Source organism: Papilio machaon, chromosome 23 (genome assembly GCF_912999745.1).
Source record: "Papilio machaon chromosome 23, ilPapMach1.1, whole genome shotgun sequence".
Classification (NCBI taxonomy): domain Eukaryota; kingdom Metazoa; phylum Arthropoda; class Insecta; order Lepidoptera; family Papilionidae; genus Papilio; species Papilio machaon.
In genome coordinates, this window is record NC_060008.1 from 982554 (window position 1) to 1005467 (window position 22914).

A 22914-nucleotide genomic window follows, 5' to 3' on the forward strand; every position below is an offset into this window, starting at 1 on the left:
GAAGGTAACTGCGCAGCGCGCAGGCGAATTTGAACCTCCTAGATATTTGAAAAGACTATCCTACTATCTTTATCTCTACCCTATCCTATCACCGTCTTTGTTTGTATGTTCCAGCAGCGGCACATGGTAGTGAAGCCCGCGGTCCGCTGGGCGTAGAGCTTGCCCCCCCGTCCCGTACCGCCCCCGAGGCTGCCACCAGATGATCGGCTCATTCTGGAACCTGTGCCGTGCGTGCCCTTCCATGCCTGTCGATAAGGTAAGCAAATTTTTTTTTCTAAGCGCCTAAAATTGCGACTTTAGCTGTCGTGTACATCAATTTTTAAATGACACTAAGGAACGCACTTAGTCCATAAAACAAACTTGAAAACATAATTTAATTGTACTTTACTTTCCTCTTATCTTTTAACTTACTACATAGTATAGGTTGAACAAAAAAAGTTTAATTTAAGTACCCGTTTAAAGTTTTTGTAACATTGCCAACTAGTTAGCATTCTTTATTGCAACAATCAAAACTAAGTTAGCTTTAGTTAGCTGCAGCTGAATTGAATTGAACTGAATTGTTGTTTTTTTTGTTAATAATATATTCCAACTTTTATCATAGAATTCGAGTGCAATGACTCATGTCTTATTATAGATTGTTGTCTCTTTTTTTGTCAAAATGGATGAAAGAGATAACGATATGTTTTATTACAAGATTCAATGGTGGAATTCTACGGTTACGACTACAAACAATCTATATGTATTAAAAAAAGTAGTGCCGGTCTTGCAGACAGGTCCAGCCGTGTTTGGTAATCTCCGGAACAGCTAGATCGAGTTTGACGGGACTTCGACATGATATATACCTTTTTTCAGCGCTGACAAAGTCGCTGACGACCGATGCTAATATGTATTTATGTATATATATATTTATATATATATAATTTTTATTATGCTGATATTTTTTTTTTTCGATAAAAATACTTTTAAGCTGCATTTCGCAGAAATATTGAACAAACATACGCCATAAGTGTTTTCAATGGACTTAAATACTTAGAAAGAAACTTCGTATTTTAACTCACGCGAATTTTGCAGAGAAATTTCATAATTATAGCTGTCGTTTTTTGTGGCATATTTGACGTTGATAGGTTTTTTGCCAGATTAAGTCGAAGTTAGGAAAAGCGCTTTGAGTACTTACGAGTAGGTATATAGTTTTAGTTTTAGTTCTTTTAGAACTAAAACTTTTCATTATACTTTTTTTTGGATGGATGAATGGATGTTTGTTTGAAGGTATCTTGGGAACGGCTAAACGGATCTTGATTAAATTTGGCATAGATGTAGAACATAGTCTAGAAGAACACATAGGCTACTTAATATATATTTTTATTAATTCCGCACGGACAGAATCGCAGGCGACAGCTAGTTAACAATAAATTTAAAAAGACAAAAGAAAACAATAACGAAAAAGTTTGTCTATGGAATTGTTTGTACGTTATTACATAAATATTCAAGTTCTGATTTTTATTATATGTTTCTTAATGATCTGTAGAATTTAGTAGTTTTGCATGACTTAATATAAGATCCACTGCCCTTTTATCAACTTTACATATATAAAGATATCACATCATGTTTGCGTTAACATATTTTACGACGTGATAAAATATATTTCGTAAACAAAATATCGTTAAGAGACGACACGTAGGCGCGTGGAAAAAGCCATTAATCTTTATTGATTTTTTTGATACATCGCCTGGATTTGACATTGAAGGGATATGAAAATATCTAAGGTTTCAATTTTCAATATTCCCTAATCAATCATATTTCACAAAATAAATATCATTTATATTTTTATCAGATTAGCGTCTTATAATTTAATAGCGTCGGTGGCTCAGGGGTTAAGCAGTTGACTTGCAATCTGCAGGTCCAGGGTTCGAATCCCGTCATGTACCAATGTGTTTTTCGATTTACATATGTACATTTATCCGACGTTCTTACGGTGAAGGAAAACATCGTGATGCTGCACATATCTGAGAAGAAATTCAATGATATGTGTGAAGTCAACCCGCACTTGGCCAGCGTGGTTGACTATGGCCTAGTCACCCCTAACTTGGTGTAGGCTCCGAGCACCTCGGTGGGGACGTATAGTGGGCTGATGATGATGATATTTTTATCAGATTGAATTTAAAGGGACAGATAATGGACGAGATTTTCACCTGTATCAATGAACAGTGTCATATTGCTCTTAAAGATGAGAAGGGGAAGTAGACTTGACGGATGAAATGATGCATAGGAAGAAGAAAATCTTTCTGTGCGTCTGTCCTCATTCGATTAAAGGTAGGTTAAACATTTACGGATGTTTTGCTTCGGTCGCTTTGCTATTACGTAGTCAGGTGGCCGCTTACTCGTGTGTCACCTTATAATATTAAAAAAAAAAACAATAGAAGACATATTATTTAATAACCAATATAAGGATAACGTCTTGTCAGAGCAATACATTTACGTAGTAAATTGTAGCTCTTTTAGTGACAGCTGTACGTTATTCCTAAGTGGGAAGCAAATTTAATTCTTTACCTGTAATCCTGTTTTATTATCCGTAGACTTCTGAGACCAAAATCGTTCGTTAACACGTTAGCTGCGAGGCCATTTTGGCGGAACTTTCAGCCAGTGCGTTTGAGGTCTGTTTGTGGCAAAGTTGAACTTTTTTCCAGTGCTATTGAGGCCTCTCCTGCCTCACAAAATTATGTTTTCGAAAAACATTTTTAAAAAATCCAAATTAGACGATATTTGCTTGAAACTTCACTATTATGAACTTAAATATGTGCATAATATGAATCTAGCTTCGCCTGGAGTTAGGACGTTTCGTTAATGAATAAAGTAAAATTAAAAATTTGTCATCGGTTCTGCCTCAAAACGCACTGAAAGGAAGGTCAATTAATGCATCGACTAGTGATGGGATTAAAAGAGAGTCGTAGTTACGATAAATGTTTATTGAGTATTAATCACTGAAAATGTGCGTGTGTGTCTGCGTGTGTGTTTGTGTGTGTGTGTGCGTGGCTTTGTCTGTGCGTGTACTTATCCGTTCATCGATTTTAGGCATATATGGTACAAATTATGCCCTAGCGCGTAGTTATTTTACTATACCTGAAAGGAAAGGAAATTTCCTTTTTTTTTTAATTTGAGTTTTGTTGTTTATTTTGGATTTCGTAAGTGTTTTTGCGTTTACTTCTTTTTTTATACTCACAAGTGTGTTGAAAAACATCGTATGAGGGAGCATGATGATTGTTGGTCGCTCGGTTTTCTTGTAGAGGTCGCCTTTGAACAATGCCACCTCGCACGCAATAATCAACTTTGCTACCTAGTAGCATAACATACTAATATATGTCTTGTTTGCGTTTACGTTACCGCGTAGTACATATGTGAGAGTGTGGGTCTGTGTGTATGTATGTATGTACCTAGTCTTACTAATTTCAGTATAGCAGCCGTGGCCACCGAAGAAACAACTCGAACTTTCCAAAAGAAGATAAGACTTCCTACTATTAAGGAATCTGGAATTGTAAACCAGAAATATAAATATAACATTAAAATATATGAGTAATAGGTACATCAAGTCCCATGCTGCAGCATTAGCAAAACAATCCACACTTAAAAAAGGGCAAAATTGCAAAGGGGATTTTTGTTATTGAAATATTGGATTTTAGTCATGGTGTGACGAGAGCAAGCTTTTGCTCTCGTCTCAGCGAATAATCAGCAAAAACATTCAACGTTCTCTGTACAAAAACGATGATCAGCACACAATGGTAAAAATTGCCACTATGGACTAAACTTCGAATGGAACTGTGACTTGCTTAAAATAACAGTGAAGAATAATCCACAACTGAGCACACATTTTAAGGCAACACCCATGTGCAAAACAAAATAATGATGATAATTGAGTATTGTTAGTGGTGAATGTGCGTGCGTGCGTGCGTGCGAATATTATATTAAGTATAAGACGTATTAATCGTGCTATTTAAGTAGAATTAGTTAATAGTAGCTTGGCTATTAGTGTTGTGTTTCTGGCTCGTAAATACATTCTGTGTCCGATTTATGCACTTTTGGTTCATCATAGACATAGGCCACACCCTTAAAATTCAAAGTTGCAGTAATTTAGGTTTTGTATGGTATAAGTAAAATTTTTACCGAGGTCAATATAGTTTCTCATAACTCCAATAAACATTTTCAAATAAGTCAGATGAGTACTTCATCTGACTTATTTGGTATTATTGGTTTAAAACGTTAAGGATTTTAAAATAAAGTTCTACGCTCAATCTATAATAAATCCTGCCAAAACGTCCTCGAAACTCGAAACGTTATCGAAATTTTTCACACCACTAAGCTAGGATGCGCGGCGCCCGCGCCGCCCGCGCTTCGTGCAGTGCGGCCATGAGGCCTACAAATTTTGAGATAGATTTGACCTCAATCCGCACTAGGCGTAATTAATTTCTTTTCAGTGCGTTTGGGGCCTGTAGGACCTCATTTTTATCTAATTACGCCATTGGGCTAGATATCGCAAGAGAAACATTTCTATATATTTGACTCTGTCGTACTCATAGAAATACTGATCTAGTAGCCTCCCGCACAGAGCGAAACAACCCGATTTTGACTGCCGCACCAGCGAGAAGTCACGCTTTGGGCCTGTTCTGCCTCAATCCGCAGTTAACGTGTTAAAAACATATCGTTATCTTAATGTTGTCAAAGATAATGACAGGTATGACTGTATGTTTTGTATCACAGTTTTCGGTCTCAGAAACCAACGCTATATTAACCTTTTAGATCGGAGTTTTAAATCATTAATGTGCTTTAAATTTCAATTAATAAATACCTTTCTGCAGTAACCTCACTTCGATGAACTCTGTAGGTACAAAAACGAAATCCAATTTATCACCGGCGGGCAATGTAACAGAATTTGGCAAAGCTCGTAGCATTTCGTTTGCCAATATATGTTCAATATATCCTGCAGCATTTTAGCCTTTTATCAAAAAATACTATATATAGATAAAATTTGATTGTCGTTTTTCGGATGTCTATTTTAGAATTTAGGTTTCAAACCTTTTCGATATAAATCACTCTTTTACGCCAAAAAAAACATATTTAGACACGGTTATTAAACAAGTTTTTTAACCCTTTGACCGCCATTGATATTATGGACGTCAACGTGTTTATAAAAGAGTCTGTTTTACTCTGATTATAACCATCATTAAAACTGCTTTCGGTATAAGTACTTAGAAGGTTAGGCATAATTGCATTTAGTTATCATGATATCTGGTAATGTCTAAAATTAGCTTACGATAAAAAGGTTAACATATGTTTAAACTAAAATGCAGTTGAAACAATGTATAAGTTTTTATTCTAGGCCTTCCTAAACCATTAGACAGATTTTGATGAAACCTTTTAGGGTAGTCTTGAGATAAAATAAAAACTTTAATCACGTTTCATTTTTTTTTATTCAGACTAAATTGGTGTTTATTTATTATTACTTAATTTCTTAAAAGCTTAAAATTTTCATATATCCGAAAACAAGATTGGCAGAATATTTGAATTTTTTCGTGTCTTTACGAAAAAAAATGATAAATCAACCAAATGATTCGTAAAAAAATCTTTAACGTTTTACGCACAATAATTTTCAATAGATGGCAAAATCGAGCGGAAAAATTACATGTAACCTTTTTCATTTTCAGTTCAAAGCATTTACAAGGTCATTGACCTCGAATAGAGCGCGACGCAATAACCGAAGCACCAATCACGGCTATGATACGAGCTTTTATGTTCAATAGGGTTGTCACCACACTGATATTTTAATTAATCAAAAATTGCTACTATTTCGTTATACCATGATATTCCTCTGTCGTACCTACGACTGAGTCAAATTAAAAAAAAAAACTTAGTAGCCTATGTGCTCTTCCAGACTATGTTCCACATGTGTGCCAAATTTCATCCAGATCCATTGACCCGTTCCGGAGATACCTTTTGACAGACATCCATCCATCCATCTAAAGTTTCGCATTTATAATATTAGTAATATAAGTTAGATATAGATACTTAGCATATACACTTAAAGATATATAGTTATACTAGCTGTCGCCCGCGACTCCGTCCGCGCGCAGTTAAAAAAAAAATGAAAAATAGATGTTGGCCGATTCTCAGACCTACTGAATATGCTCACAAAATTTCATGAGAATCGGTCAAGCCGTTTCGGAGGAGTCCGGTGACGAAAACTGTGACACGAGAATTTTATATATTAGGTCCTTACATATGAAATTGGCGTTTTGTATGGGAGGAACAAAAAGTCGAATATTTTTTAATATAATATATTTAATTAATCAAAGTATGAACCATTATTTTCTTTGCACTTTTGCCATCTCATAGGTAGTTCATTGATCCCTTTACTAAAAAAAACAGTCGGACGGGAATCAATAAAATCTTTGAAGGCGATTTGGACTGCCCCATCGGAGTTGAATTTTTTCCCTTGCAAGAAGTTATCCAAATTTCGAAAAAAATGGTAATCTGTTGGAGCAAGGTCCGGGGAGTACGGAGGATGTCTTAGACTTTCCAATTGAAGCTCTTCTAATTTAGTAGCCGTCTGTTGCGCAGTGTGTGGTCTAGCGTTGTCGTGAAGCAGCAGTGGCGTGGAGCGATTGACCAGCCTAGGTTGTTTAGCCGCTAGCTTTTCCATCATGGTTTGCAATTGCTGACAATAGACATCAGCCGTAATAGTCTGGCCAGATTTGAGAAAACTGTAATGAACAATACCGGCACTAGTCCACGAAACGCTTACAAGTAACTTTTTTGGGGTTAATTTTCGCTTGGGGCAGGATTTGGCTGGCTGGCCAGGATCCAACCATTGCGCTAAGCGCTTCCGATTATCGTAAAGAACCCATTTTTCATCACAGGTAATGATTCGGTTTAAAATACCTTCATTATTGTGCCGGTTTAGTAATGTAACGCAACAGTCGACGCGCGTTTGCCGGTTTGCTTGAGTCAATTCGTGAGGTACCCACCTTTCAAGCTTTTTAATCTTCCCAATTTGCTTCAAGTGAATTAAAACAGTTTTATCACTAACATCGCAGCCTGCAGCTAACTCGGACGTGGTTTGCGATGGATCCGCTTCCACAATAGCCTTCAACTCTTCATTATCAACTTGAGTCTCAGGCCGTCCACGGGGCTTGTTCTGCAGATCGAAATTTCCAGAACGAAAACGTTGGAACAAAAAACGAACTGTGTTTTCTTTTGCAACACGACCGCCATACACATCATTCACCCTTCGAGTCGTTTCCGCAGCACTAGTGCCACGGCGGAACTCGTACTCGTAAATAATGCGATATTTTAAGTTTTCCATTTTGTAAAATGAGTGACGCAAACAGAAAAAAACAGAAGAAAAAAAACAAATGAATGACGGTCATCGAACCACAAATACATGAGTCTATAGCTGTACAAATTGAATTTGGAATTCCTTACCAAAGAGGAGAAATTCGTGATTAAAGTGGCCAGTACGAAAAACGCCAATTTCATATGTAAGGACCTAATATTAGAGATACTTAAAGATACATAAAGGAACATGAACATTTCCGTTATCCTATTTTTCTAGTCACCGCATGAAGCTTGGAATTAAAAATCCTAGACCATTTTAAATCTTTCGTACCTCAATATATGTATTTTTAAAAAAATATTTATCTTTCAAAGAGTAAAATACACGATAACGAAAGCATTTTACATAATAGTTGATGTGGCAACCCTATAAAGGAGCTTTCATAGCGCCACAAAAGCACATTTCAATAGCTTGACTGTTCTCTATTGATATAAAATTTTATAAAAGCCTCACAGACTAGACACGTGCGTACAAAGCTTACAGTTATCACACAAGTTCATTACATAAAAAGGGTAAGCTGAGATAACAGATTGTCTTTAACCAATAATCTTTTATCTGTCACTTATTATCAATCTTATCTTACTAATATTATAAATGCGAATGTTTAGATGGATATTTGTTTGAAAGTATCTCCGGAATGGTTCAACGGATCTTGATGTAATTTGACACAAATGTTGAACATACTTTGGAAGAATCCATAGACTACTTAATAAGTTTTTTTTTTCAATCCCGCGTGGACGGAGTTGCGGGCGACAGCTAGTTATTAAGCTAATTATTAATATTAAAGTCATAATTTAGATTTTCGTATATTCTTATAACTATGAAATTTGGCACAGACTATTTTCTACATCTGTGCCAAATTTGATCAAGATCCGTTAAGCCGTTCATCAAAACACGCATTTACAATATTAGTAAGATTACAGGCAGTATCTTTTTAATTTTTTTTAATGTCGCGAAACGTATTTAAATTAGAAAATGTTTTTAATTATTTTTAAACATTTTGTTATATAAAGATGTGATCATTTTATGATATACTAGCTTTTGGCCGCGACTCCGTGCACGCGAAATTACAAAAAGGAAACGTACATGTCCGTCTAAGCACCACCAATTTTCCGACAAATCGGTGAAGTCCAGCTTGAGCTATAAATAGTGTAAATAACACGATTTTCTTTTATATACATATAACGGCCGGGGTGGCTCAGAATTATTATTGATTGAGATCACTTGTGGGCGGTAGTGGATAATATCGGATTCAAGGAATACACTGGTTATCACTTCTCAGCTCGTTATAATTGATTCACAGGCTCATGTACAACAAACAATGCTTTAGCTACGAACCATATTTCCAGAATGACCAATCTCAGACACGCATCGTACAAGAAGTCTCTTCGAACGCAGCTCGTATTCTAATTTCAATTTATTAAAGTTGATTTCTTCTTCTGATTGCGACACATCTATCTATATCTATATATTAGGTCCTTACATATGAAATTGGCGTTTTTCGTACTGGCCACTTTAATCACGAATTTCTCCTCTTTGGTAAGGAATTACAAATTCAAATTTGTACAGCTATAGACTCATGTATTTGTGGTTCGATGACCGTCATTCATTTGTTTTTTTTCTTCTGTTTTTTTCTGTTTGCGTCACTCATTTTACAAAATGGAAAACTTAAAATATCGCATTATTTACGAGTACGAGTTCCGCCGTGGCACTAGTGCTGCGGAAACGACTCGAAGGGTGAATGATGTGTACGGCGGTCGTGTTGCAAAAGAAAACACAGTTCGTTTTTGGTTCCAACGTTTTCGTTCTGGAAATTTCGATCTGCAGAACAAGCCCCGTGGACGGCCTGAGACTCAAGTTGATAATGAAGAGTTGAAGGCTATTGTGGAAGCGGATCCATCGCAAACCACGTCCGAGTTAGCTGCAGGCTGCGATGTTAGTGATAAAACTGTTTTAATTCACTTGAAGCAAATTGGGAAGATTAAAAAGCTCGAAAGGTGGGTACCTCACGAATTGACTGAAGCAAACCGGCAAACGCGCGTCGACTGTTGCGTTACATTACTAAACCGGCACAATAATGAAGGTATTTTAAACCGAATCATTACCTGTGATGAAAAATGGGTTCTTTACGATAATCGGAAGCGCTCAGCGCAATGGTTGGATCCCGGCCAGCCAGCCAAATCCTGCCCCAAGCGAAAATTAACCCCAAAAAAGTTACTTGTAAGCGTTTGGTGGACTAGTGCCGGTATTGTTCATTACAGTTTTCTCAAATCTGGCCAGACTATTACGGCTGATGTCTATTGTCAGCAATTGCAAACCATGATGAAAAAGCTAGCGGCTAAACAACCTAGGCTGGTCAATCGCTCCACGCCACTGCTGCTTCACGACAACGCTAGACCACACACTGCGCAACAGACGGCTACTAAATTAGAAGAGCTTCAATTGGAAAGTCTAAGACATCCTGCGTACTCCCCGGACCTTGCTCCAACAGATTACCATTTTTTTCGAAATTTGGATAACTTCTTGCAAGGGAAAAAATTCAACTCCGATGGGGCAGTCCAAATCGCCTTCAAAGATTTTATTGATTCCCGTCCGACTGGTTTTTTTAGTAAAGGGATCAATGAACTACCTATGAGATGGCAAAAGTGCATAGAAAATAATGGTTCATACTTTGATTAATTAAATATATTATATTAAAAAATATTCGACTTTTTGTTCCTCCCATACAAAACGCCAATTTCATATGTAAAGACCTAATATATAAAAGAAAGTTGTGTTAGTTACACCATTTATAACTCAAGAACGGCTGAATCGATTTGACTGAAAATTGATGGGGAGGTAGCTTAGAACCAGGAAAAGGACAAAGGATAATTTTTACCCTGTTTTCTTTTCTTTTTTTTTTTTTTATTCCGCGCGGACGGAGTCGCGGGTAAAAGCTAGTATTATATAAAAGAAAGTCGTGTTAGTTACACTATTTATAACTCAAGAACGGCTGAATGGATTTGACTGAAAATTGATGGGGAGGTAGCTTAGAACCAGGAAAAGGACATAGGATAATTTTTACCCTGTTTTCTTTTCTTTTTTTTTTATTCCGCGCGGACGGAGTCGCGGGTAAAAGCTAGTATTATATAAAAGAAAGTCGTGTTAGTTACACTATTTATAACTCAAGAACGGCTGAATGGATTTGACTTAAAATTGGTGGGCAGGTAGCTTAGAACTAGGAAACGGACATAGGATAATTTTTACCCCGTTTTCTATTTTTTATTCCGCGCGGACGGAGTCGCGGGCGACAGCTATAAATATATAGATCAGTTTAGTCATTTTTTTTACTATAACGAAGATTATAAAGATGCTTCAAAAGCAAAGAAATTAAGTTGATAACATTTCTTTCTAGATGGCACTACTTGTACTTAGATTTTAAAGAAAAATATTTGTACTAAAGGTTTGAAGAAAATTTTTAATATTATGGTCACTTTAGTTTGTAATACCTAAAAGTAAATCTTTCTCGGAAATTTGCAACCCGCTCAAATATTTATTGGAGGGTCGTTCTCCCCAACATATTCGTTGCTTATAAAGGGTTGTATTGGGTTGCTTTTTAACCTTGTACACTGGCCGAAATGTAATGATGTATTAGTACTTATTTTTGGACCTTTGGAGAAAAAGAAACACAATTTATTTATAGGGAACACGGAAAAGTTCTGAAAAACGATTAAACTGAAAATTACTAGACCGATTTCACAACAATTGTTTCATCACTAGAAAGTTACACCATTAATAACAGATGAAAATTATTGTTAAAAACTATTTAAAAAATCTACCTTTTTTGCGATAATCAGACTTAAGTACAATATAAAGATGGCAGTATGGCTAACCTAACATCTAAATATAGTACAGCGTAAAGCCGGCCGCTGGCTAGCCACTGCGTGCGCGGGGCGCAAGCCGTGGTATCGATTCCACCACCTGGCGTCACCACACCACTCCCAGCCTACACAACTCAGGCCCACGTCTAGTCGGCCATCGCCCCGCGACAACGAACCACTTTTATACAATAAACAGCCTTTTAATCGCGAAAAAAAAAAGTTCAAATTGCGTTCCATTTTCAAATATGTGATGCTAATGTGACAGTTATTTTTAACGTTATATTTTTTAGGTTATATTTGTGACGTAATATTTTTGAAGTGTTTCATGCGTTTGTAGCTAAAAATACTCAAAACCCAGTTCTTAATTGATACGATTAGGTGATTCAGTATGACCCGGTTCGGTGAATACGTCAATTTACGACATTTAACTTCATAATTGTGTTGTTAACGTTGAATAGAACTGTTAATTAACTATACCTAGTTATAACGTTAAATAACGTTGTTATAAAGGGTTACTTTCACCGCAATATCTAACAATAGGATAAAAAGAGGAAATTATCAGACTACTATGAGATGTAAATCATTCCACTTATCTAGACCCCTGTGAAAGAAAGAGATGGAACGTTACGCATCTCTCTCGACATACTAACCCGATCGAGCGTAATATAACATTTTTCTTGTCATTCTGTCAGCTGATTCTATGATAACGGTGTGCCGAGGTGTTTGGGTTGTGTGAAAAATGTAACTATCTGCATACACAGCGAATTGAACGGGTTATAAGTGAGTCAGAGTCAGTGCTCCGTCGGCGCAATCGCTGTGCGAACGTAAACGATTGCGTTTTCCCCCAAAACGCATGTTATTCACAGATACCGACCGCGCGCTTTCTTCGAACAAACGTATTTTTCGAATTTCGAACACTTTTTTTTTAAACTATAGACTAATCTAATTTTTTTACGAATCGACTGTGACAACGATAAAGTTTTCAATTGTGTTTGTGAAATGGTGTCGTGAATTGACTTGAAAATTTCTCTATTTCTTTCTTATAATGGAAAGAAGCGTCTTGGCTAGTACTGCGCACGTCCATTGGGCTTCTGATGTAAGTATCTATATCTAATACATACATATCCAACGTCACATGTTCTTTACAATATTGTTTATTTCAATTACACCTTCACAATTATAAACAAAAATAAATCTAATATTTCACAAGCAATTGTCAATGACTTTATTTTTGTCAATAAAAAAAATCACTTTATCGTTAAAAACAAATGAAGTCTGCAAAACAAATATGTTTCATTCGTTTTTTTATAAAAAACATAGGTCTAATAATTGAATGGGTGACCGATCATGTCTGTCACTGGATCTTAAACTAAAGTTGAGTTCACAGATAAATACACAGGCGTAGACAAATCCCCTTAAACTTAAACTCTGTATCGATTTCGATGTACGTTGAACTCTGACCTTATTTCATAAGGTACATTTCCACTGTGCATCGCCCCAAATAACACTTTACATTTGAATATTGGTGCAGTTCTTACTTAACTTTGCCATATTAGTATTTTTTTCTATTCTATTATACAATTACATTTACATTTATTATTACATTTACTAACTATTTTTGACTTTTTTTAAAAGCGAAGAATACTTAAGGGCCAACCCTATTTTCTAACTTTTACGCGACAACCCTATTTGAACTAATGAATCCTGAAGGATAAATATGAATAGACCAGTATTTTTAGATCTCGACAACTCTTTTATTATTGACATATAACGCTTTAGCATTGACTATCAGGAGATTGTTTTTTTTTTATTATCCGCAACATTCCAACTAAATCTTGTGTAGTCTATGATATTTTCTAATCTGAAATAGATAATACATGATTATTATTTAAACGTACTCCTTCAAAAATTTGATGATTGTGGCAACCCTAATTAATAGATGGGCGTTAGGGAATGCAAATTGTCACTTCACAGGGGCGCGATAAATGATCTAATTACCCTATCCTAGGTATATTTCAGTGGTGAATATTATTTTAGCCCAAATTATAGTCACAGTTTGACGTATTTACATTTATTTTACGTCATCCTAAATAATATATCAAATTTATCCGGTTAGAGGTTTAAGAATAAATATACCAACTAAGGGTTTACCTAAAACAGATAACACCCTTAGCTCTACATTTAAATAATTTGTATTCAACATTGAATTTACGAATTTTTCTTATTACATCTTTCATTCATTCTGTATCATTTCTTGGTACAAGCAGCGCTAATAGTGAAAAAAGTTTTGACAAAATGGCCGAACGTTACTCGGGCGTAATTCTTGCGTTTCTTTTGTTGGCTGTATAGTTGCTGTGCAACGTGTTTGTGCAAAAACTGACCAAGCTAACGACCTCGTTGACAGTAATTTGCTACTTCAAACTTTAATGAATTGTCTTAAAGTAGCTTTTCAAATGTTTATATATGACAGTTGTGGTCAACATTTTACGACAATCTACCCAACGTTTTCAGTATACGTGTTAATACTTGATCGTGTTTGTTACTCGGCCAAGGACAATATTCCTGTTAATTGTTTTACCGTGGGTTTCTGAGACCAATTCTCTTTTATTACTGATCTTTTACAAACAAAGATAAAATTATGTTTTAATGGGGATTTTGGTCTTAGAAGCCCACCGTTAATGTCTCGAAAACATTTCGCGTAATTTATATTATTTTCACACAGTTGGCTCTCACTTTAACAAGCCATGTTACTTCTCGCTCTCATCAATATAAATAACGAAATGGTTTTGTAGACTTTGATAGTAAAAATGAACCTTTAGATAAATAGATCCATAAATATCACCATAATCTTACTAATATTATAAATGGATGGATGGATGAATGTTTGTTTGAAATTATTTCCAAAACGGCTGCATAGATCTCGATGAAATTTGACATAAATATAGAACATAGTCTGGAAGAAAACATAGACTACTTATTGAGTTTTTTAATTTCGTGCGGACGGAGCCGCGGTTGATAGCTAGTATGCAAATAACCTCTTTTCTTTGCCTTTATAACAAAAGCATAGCGGTTCATATTAGAAAGTAAATAATAGCACAGGAAGTATTTATAACTAGCAATCATAAGACAATCAGTTTCTCAGCATTATCGTACGTAATCCATGACGAATCAGAATCCATTAAATGGATATAATATCCGTCTTGATCCAACAACGGATGGATTGTGACTGGCTGTAAATATCACCATTCTGTTAACTTTTTTATGGCATAAGCACTATTTTCCTGCCAGTAATAAAGCAATATAATAATGTAAAAAAAACTATTTTTTACTAAATGGCAATAACAAATTTAGATTTTATCCACATAGATAGATTCATCTTGATAGTGATAAAACTTGATTCCAAATAAACTATAAAACATTTCCAAAGTTGTCAGTGGAAATGACACTGGAAAGTCAGCTGGACTGTCTCTCAACTCACTGGAAACAGCTATGTTCAACAACTTTTCCTACAATTCTGTTTCGATCCATCAAACACGTATCTCTGTCTACTTAATACATCAACGCAAGCGTGAAGATAAGACAGAGTTAATTACTAACGCGAACAATCAAGCAAAAAGATAGATACGGTTTTAGATCTCGGCTTTCTATAGTCAAATAGCTAGATAGTTTTCCCGGACTTTCATTATACGACACACGATATTCGAACAAAAAAATAAACCGATTTGAAAAGCTTATTACTTTAATAAGCAATTAAAACCTCAATTTATTAAAATACTGCTGCACCCAGAGTTCGGTGAATGGTTGTGTTACACCGTTATTTTAAATACGCAAAAAAACCTGTTAATAATCATCGAATTCTGAGTGCGGCAGATACTCTTTTAAGTCGGAATTCAAGAATCGAATTGAAGATTACTTTATTTACATTTTATGGGAAGGAAAGAAATTCAATTTTAAAAATATCGATTAAAAATAAATACTTTAAGGTACATCACTACTTCCTTATACCACGGGAACATTTCCCACGCGTTAATGTTTCGTAAGGGATGTGAAACGTCTTGGTAACAATCGATCTCTCCCACGTTCTGTGTTCATTAGAACATGATACAAATGTCACCGTCAATTTTACGTACTCCGACAGTTTATAATTTGACTATAAAATATTATAAATAATCATCAAATTGTAAGCTAAAAGAATCATAGTTAGATATTTTGATTGCATTTTTAAATAATACATGACTATAGTATAATTTGAGTATTACAGTACTAGATTTTTTTTTATAAAAAGGCAGATCTATTCCTTTAAGTAAATTTTTGGGAGGTTACAGGGTTTTACCATTGCAATATAAGGTACAACACTTAGGGCCTTTGTCAAGCACTTAGTTCATGTTATAATTGAATTTATATAATTTACTAGCAGACGTCCGCGACTCCGTTTGTGGTATGAAAAAAAAAATTAGTAGACTATGCTCTACATTTATGCCAAATTTCATCCAGATGATACCTTCAATCATCCATCCATCTATACATTTGCATTTATAATATTACTAAGATTTAATTTTGTCGCATTTGATATTGTGATGGGTGAAAAATCGTTTAGTTTACGATTTGCCGTCCACATAGATTGTGATATTATAAACTTACGATATTAGTAATATTAAGATAATATTATATACCATTTTACACATACAAATCATTTCAAAAATACATATAAATACAAAAATATACACCATGAATATATGCGAGCACTTTTCTTTTGTTTTTTTCGCCAAACAAAACATGAAACGTGATACACAAAATGGTGCGTATGAAAGCCTTTTATGTCCACACTTTATCACACACCATTTGTTATATAGGTACTGTAGCTAATGATTATTGTAGACTGTGAGAATAAGGTACGAGAACAAATGAACAACGTAATGATTTGAAAAGGTATATGTTTGTACATTTTCCTTAAATAATACGCATAATTAAGAAAAAAAAACTTTATAGGTAGTTTATGTGTTCTTCCAGACTATGTTCTACATCTGTGCTAAATTTCATCAAGATCCGTTAAACCGTTACGGAGATACCTTAATACAAAGATCCGTCCATCCATCTAAACTTTTGCATTTATAATATCACTAGCTGCCTGCGACTCCGTCCGCGCGAAAAAAAAACTGATAAGTAGCCTATATATTCTTCCAGAATGTGTTCTACATCTGTGCCAATTTTCATCAAGATCCGTTGAACCGTTACGGAGACACCTTCAAACAAACATCTATCCATCTAAACATTCGCATTTATAATATTAGTAAGATGGTATGGTTGGTCAGTCAATACAATAAATGTTGTGAACGAATTCATAACCTTATCACGTTCGAAACGTTTCTTGTTAAACAATACCGTGATCATTTTTTCCTGTATCTGTTTTGATTATACCAAGTTAACAGTAAAAAAACACGCCAATAAACTTTATAAACCTCATTAACCATAGAAAAGTTTCTAATAATGACGAAAAACGACATTTCCAGATTTTTAAACATACAAACTACAGTTCAGTTGATAAAATAAGTTAAAACTATCTTTACATAATCAAAGCGTATTCCTTCTTTTAGAAAAAAACTTCAAAGTTATTAGGTGGCATGAGATGTTCTGACGCAGCACTTCTTCCGAGTGTTGGTTTTAGTAACCATATAGGCCACAATAAGTGGACGCTTTAGGTCTAGGCTAGGGTCAAGCTTAGACTGGGGCTTTTATAAGTCACGTAAGTTATTGCCGCCTACGTATTAAAAAAGCTTTGAAACATAGGCCAAAATTATCACATACTAATAATTAAAAAACGTATAAATTTTACTTCTTACTAATTCTGACTGTCTTACTAATATTATAAATTTCATTTAGTTCAAGATTAGATGGATGGATGGATGTTTGTTTGAATTTGGCACACGTTGTACTACATAATCTGGAAGAGCATATAGGTTACTTAGTAATTTTTTTTATTCCGCGCGGACGGAGTCACGGGCGACAACTAGTTTTTAATAATTTAAAATTGAGTATATAGTTTATGATCAAAACCAGAAAAAACGATAATACCTTTACTCTATCCAACATTACTTATAAATATATATAAATTAATTATATTAACTAAAATATTAAATTCACTATTTCGACTCAAACATCACCGTATGGGTTAGGTAAGATATATATGGTGTTTAATTTCTAGATTAAAGTCCCCTCCTCACTTCAGACTGATATAAATCCGCCTTAAGCGACATAACATTGTGCTCCAAACTGTTTTGTACAATGGACTTTAAAGAATTTAATTAAAAAACTTGTTCATATTGCGGAAAAATATGGAGCTATTTTTTTTTATATAATAAGATGGTAAGTAAGTAATCAGTCATCTAAATTCACCGAAATAACGAAGCGACCGCTGGCCATAGAAATCCTTAATTGGAGATGCCTTGTCTACCTTTAATCGACGGAGAAAGAGACCTACAGAAAAACATTATTTTTCTTTTCTACTCGTATACATCTCCGTCAAATCCACTGTTGTAATAAGGATGGCGATGGAGCTGCCCTCTGGACAAGTTTTATATACTTCGTAAAATGATTGAAGCCGTCCCTCATCTTAACTTTAACAATTCTACGAACAACGCTATTATTTCTGCTGTGGCAGTAGAATTGGTTTTATGAAAAAATTGTCTCACAAAAAAACGTTATCTTATTTCTAAATACCGCTATGTCCGTAGCCAATCGGACGATGTCCGCGCAACGAAGAAATCAATTTGCTATGTAATTTAAAATGGATGGAGATATTTTATAATTAAGGAAATAATTATTTAAAAAATGGAAATTGAAAAGTTAACGCAATCATTAGCGTAGGAATAATTTTAGATGATTTTTTTTTTTTTAATTAACACCTTTATAAACAGCCATTTTCAGTGAGAAGCTATTTCATGTAAAATTTCGTTAATCAAGAAATCTACTAATTAATCAACTCTGAGTACGTCAGTTAGTGATCACTTAATCGCAGACAAATGAGAAAAAGATGAATTGAAAGACAATGCAATGCTTGAGAAACACCGTTACAGTCTTATTTCAACCTTAGCTTGTCCCGGACGTACAACAATAGAGCCTTATCGCGATGTTGCCTACTTTCAGTGAAGCAGGGCTGACTCTTGGGGTTTGAGAACTCTCTAAGTATACATAGTGAGCTTTGCAAAACTAGTCACAAGAGATGGTCAAGAGTGACATTTGAAAAAAAAAATGTTTTTTTGTCTCTGTTCGAATCTTCGGATTAAAAGTGGACGTCGTTTTTTCTTTCGTCGTAAGGCAAAAAGTCAAGGGTTAATAACAGACGTCGTCTTTTGTTTTTTGTTTGACGCCACTGTAATTAAGGTCTTCGTTAATTTTAACAGCGGTAAACGCCAGCAACAGCAACATCAGTTGCACGAATTGGTCGGCTCGCCCGGTGAAATACCACGACCACACAGAAGACAGGCGTGAAGTGGAAGTCTCATGAATGTGCGAGCCGGAGGCCTAATTTTAAAAGAAGGGGCTGTGGATTTGACGGAGGACGGGAAGCATAAGAAGAGGAAATATTCAAGGAAATGTATGTGCAATTGCGAATGTCTATGGGCAGTTGTCGCTTCACTATATCGGCGAATCAAGTGGTCGCTTGTTAGTTTGCCACCTTGTAATATATTTTAAAAAAAATCTTGAATGTTGCCAACCCTAATGACACTGTAATAATACATTTTTTGTTCATTTCTTGCTATGTTCAGTTCTTTTTCTGCTATTTGTATACGGTCAAGGTTATTGTATATATTGTGGATATTCAGACCATACAATGGAACCTTTCAAGTACTAAATAGTTATTAAAATAGGTTTAAATTTCATAATTCAGCTGTTATATTGAAATTACAGCATTATATCGATCTTTTAAATGCATTCTTTCAATAGAATTATGGTATGTTTTGTCCTTAACCGTTAAAGTAACTTATAATCTTCGTCAGTAGAAACATTCAAACTTCTAAGAGCAAAGCTAATCAAACATTTGCAAGAACAAAGCCAACATTGACATCACTCTTTTATCAAGACAAATCTTGGCACAATGGAATTGAGTCATCAGATATCCGAGTTGATAACGGAAAAGATTTACGTCCAATATTTGTTCAAACGTTCGTGAAATTTAGAAAAATGTGCTATCATTAAAATGGAAAAAGGTTCTACGTCGTATAAACAAATGCTTGGGCAAATGTATAGACAAATATTTGATCATTTGCTAAACCATTAAAACAAATTGTGGTTATTTGTAAGGAAAGAAAAGTAATGTACCAACTACATTAACGTAGTTTTACATTATACTAAAATTTAATTACTGTTAAATTAGTGGCAGCGTCGGTGGCTCAGGGTTAAGCACTTGACTTGTAATTTGCTGGTCCTGAATTCGTCGTCATGTACTAATGTATTTTTTGATTTTTGATTTACATATGTACATCCGACGTTGTGACGGTGAAGCAACCCGCACATATCAGCAAAAAAAAAATTAAAGATATGTGTGAATTCCAGAGAGAAAAACAAAACTTGAGAGGTGTGTTGGGACACCCGGATGGAACGAAGTTCGTTTCAATTAATTAGTGAATAATAAATAAATAAATAAATAAATTTTATTTATTTCAAAACACAATTATTACAAACAAATTTTAGGTTGAGGCACCCTTTTAAGTAAGTACATACTTGTGTCAGGATGCCCCGTTCTTCCATAACATATGAAATTTTATACATTTTTATTTTGTTACATTTCGTTATGACTTAGACTAATACATTGCATGTGTGTTTGCTTTTAAGTGTAAATGCGCGCGTGTTATTGTGTTGTGTTGTGTGCGTTTAAACTGCAAGTGCATGAAAGTGTATGCGTGGAACTAGTAGTGTGAGTATTTTGGTCTATTTTGTTTCTGAATGTGTCTGTTATGGTGCGTTAAGTAACATTTCTACTTCATCATATTCTAGTTGATTAAGCCAATTCGTAACAATGTTTTTTAAATCATGTAGGTTCAAATGTGACATATTTAGAATTTTATTGGTTTTATTGTATATGTATTCTGATTGTTTTTTATATTGACGCCAAGCAAAACATGTTTTTACCATACCTTCATTGATTGCTTTTTTGCTTCTTCTAGTATCCAATTTAGAATTATAGAAAACTGATTTGTGTTTTGTTATTAACAAGTGTAGTATGTATAATTTCCTAATGCTCAACAACTTGCTGTCAGCGTAAAGTAATCTCGTAGGATACCTATAGGGCTTATGGTACATGACTTTTATTAGGAATCTTTGGCTGCGTTCTAGCTCTAAGAGCTTAACTTTGTTAGTACCACCCCAAACAGGGATGCAGTATGTCAGAATCGACTGCGCAAGAGCCATGTACACTTGATTTAAAAGCTTACTAGAGGCTATGTTTCTGATAGTTTTAAAAATCCAAATCAGTTTTCGTATTCTGTTTGTAGATAATTCAACATGATTGTGCCAAGATAATCTTTGATCGATCATTAGTCCAAGATATTTGGTACAACCAACTTGCTCAATACTAGGGCAGAGACAGTCGTTATTCACGTTACTGCAGTCATGAATCTTTATATTGAAGTTTAACGGTTGTGTACGGTTGTTGATTGAAAAGCATATGTAATTGGTTTTTGATGTGTTTAGAGTTAATAGATTAGATTTAAGCCATTTTGTTACTTTGCGCAAACCAAGTTCAGCTGCACTACGTGTTTCCTCCCAAGTATCCCCAACGAAGACTAATGCTGTATCGTCCGCGTACGATATAACGTGTCCTTTATTTAGATTTAGGTTGCACAAATCATTGAGATACGCTAAGAATAAGGTGGGGCCTAAAACACTGCCTTGTGGTACACCAAATGATATTTTGAGATCATCACTAGTGTATTTTCCTATTTTTACCCTTTGAGTACGGTTGCTTAAATAATCTTGTAGTAGGGTTAACTGGTTTCCCCTTACACCAAGTCTTTCCAATTTTCTGATAAGGGTGGTAACACAGACGGTATCGAAGGCCTTTTTTAAATCCAAAAATACGGTCAAACATTTCTTTTTATGGTCTAGAGCATCAGTTATTTTTGAAGTTAATTCTAAAATTGCATCTTGTGTACATTTCCCTTGTCTGAATCCATATTGTGAGCGGGATAGAATTTCATATTTGTTAAAATAATTTATTAACCGTTTATTCATCAGTTTTTCTAAAATTTTAGATACAACAGGAAGAATCGAGATAGGCCTATAATTGCTTACATCGTCACGGTGACCACCCTTGTATACCGGTGTAATAATTGATCTCTTTAACAACTTTGGGAAAATTCCTTTCGCGAAGCAAGTGTTCACTAAATGACAAATGATAGGAACGACTATCTCTTTTGCCGACTTTAGAAATTTGGATGTTATATTGTCCCAGCCTGCCGCACTGTCAGATTTTAGAGACATTAAAATATGGCTAACCTCTTCAACATCCGTGTCGAGCATGGCTAAAGATGTAAGGTGATTCGGAGAGTTGTACTTATTTTCGTTAGTATCACTGGGAATTGTTTGAGCGTCGTTTAAAATATTTTTAGCTAATTCCTCTCCAATGCTAGCAAAGTAGGTATTCACACGATTTACAGACACGAGAGGGTCTTGGTCAATTTTTAATAGTTCAGTGTTGGCGCTCTTGTCAGTCTTAATGTGAGCAATGCTTTTGATATTATTCCAAAGTTTTTTCGGGTCTTTTACTAACAATAAATTTCTTTCATAGTCACGTTTAAGTTTTTTAATAAGGTTATTGCAGTAGTTGCGATACCGCTTATAAGTTATTTTCAGAATCTCATCACAAGGATTTAGTTTTAGTTTCATTTGCATTTTGTTTCTGTTCCGAATACAGCGTAATATACCCGTCGTAATCCAAGGCTTAATATTTCTAGTAATTTTAGTCTTTTTTATTGTTTTTGTGTTTTCGCTAATTGATTCACTAATTTTTTCTATAAGACTTTCTGTTATTTTATTCGGGTCATCATAATGTAATAGTTCGGATAAATTTTTATTTGCCAGGCTGATTAAGGCGTTTTCCATATCGAATATAGTTTTAGTGCTAGGGGAGGATATTACGTCCTTAACTTTAGCTAAGCATAATAAAATCATTCGATGATCTGTAATTGTAGTATTTAAGGTGGCTACCGTAGCAGAAATCATCTTATCTAGTTTTAACATGAAGTGGTCTAGACAACTGTTTCCTCGAGTTGGATTTAAATGTCCGGGTAGTTAGCCTTGTTCAGATAACATGTTAAGGTAATTATGTCTGTTATTATATTCTGTACTCGATTCGTTGTACCAATGTTTATTCTATGAATAAAAAACTTAAGTATTCACAAGAAGTACATTTTATTTCTATGAATTTTCGTTATATATTGTAACGTTGTTGCCATGGTGATGTAGCAAAAAGTGTCGTGACAACTTTTCGTAAGAATTTTTTCCGTCTAGGCCCCTTTCACAACGCGCGATAAGGAACTTCGTTCCAAAAGACGGCGACGCGTCTCGCAACCCGACACGTTCCATCTGCTAAAAGTGGATTGCGGAGGTTCCTTATAGCATTTTATTGTTTGGTTACAAGTTGATTAAATTACCTATAACCAACTATTTTGAGTT

At 34.9% G+C, this 22914-nt stretch overlaps 1 protein-coding gene across 4 annotated transcripts in view; it reads left to right on the forward strand.

The window, feature by feature from the left end:
- The window catches only part of LOC106713588, a 54414-nt gene that overhangs the window by 13592 nt on the left and 17908 nt on the right, over nucleotides 1–22914 (forward strand). For 3 of the 4 annotated variants that reach the window (XR_006756474.1, XR_006756476.1, XM_045683803.1), the window contains exon 2: nucleotides 115–256. Coding sequence is in view for 1 of the 4 variants with exons in the window: in XM_045683803.1 (XP_045539759.1) it covers nucleotides 200–256 (57 nt within the window). In the remaining 3 variants the exon portion in view is untranslated. The remainder of the gene's footprint in view (nucleotides 1–114; nucleotides 257–22914) is intronic. The other variant, XR_006756475.1, reaches the window with a different exon arrangement.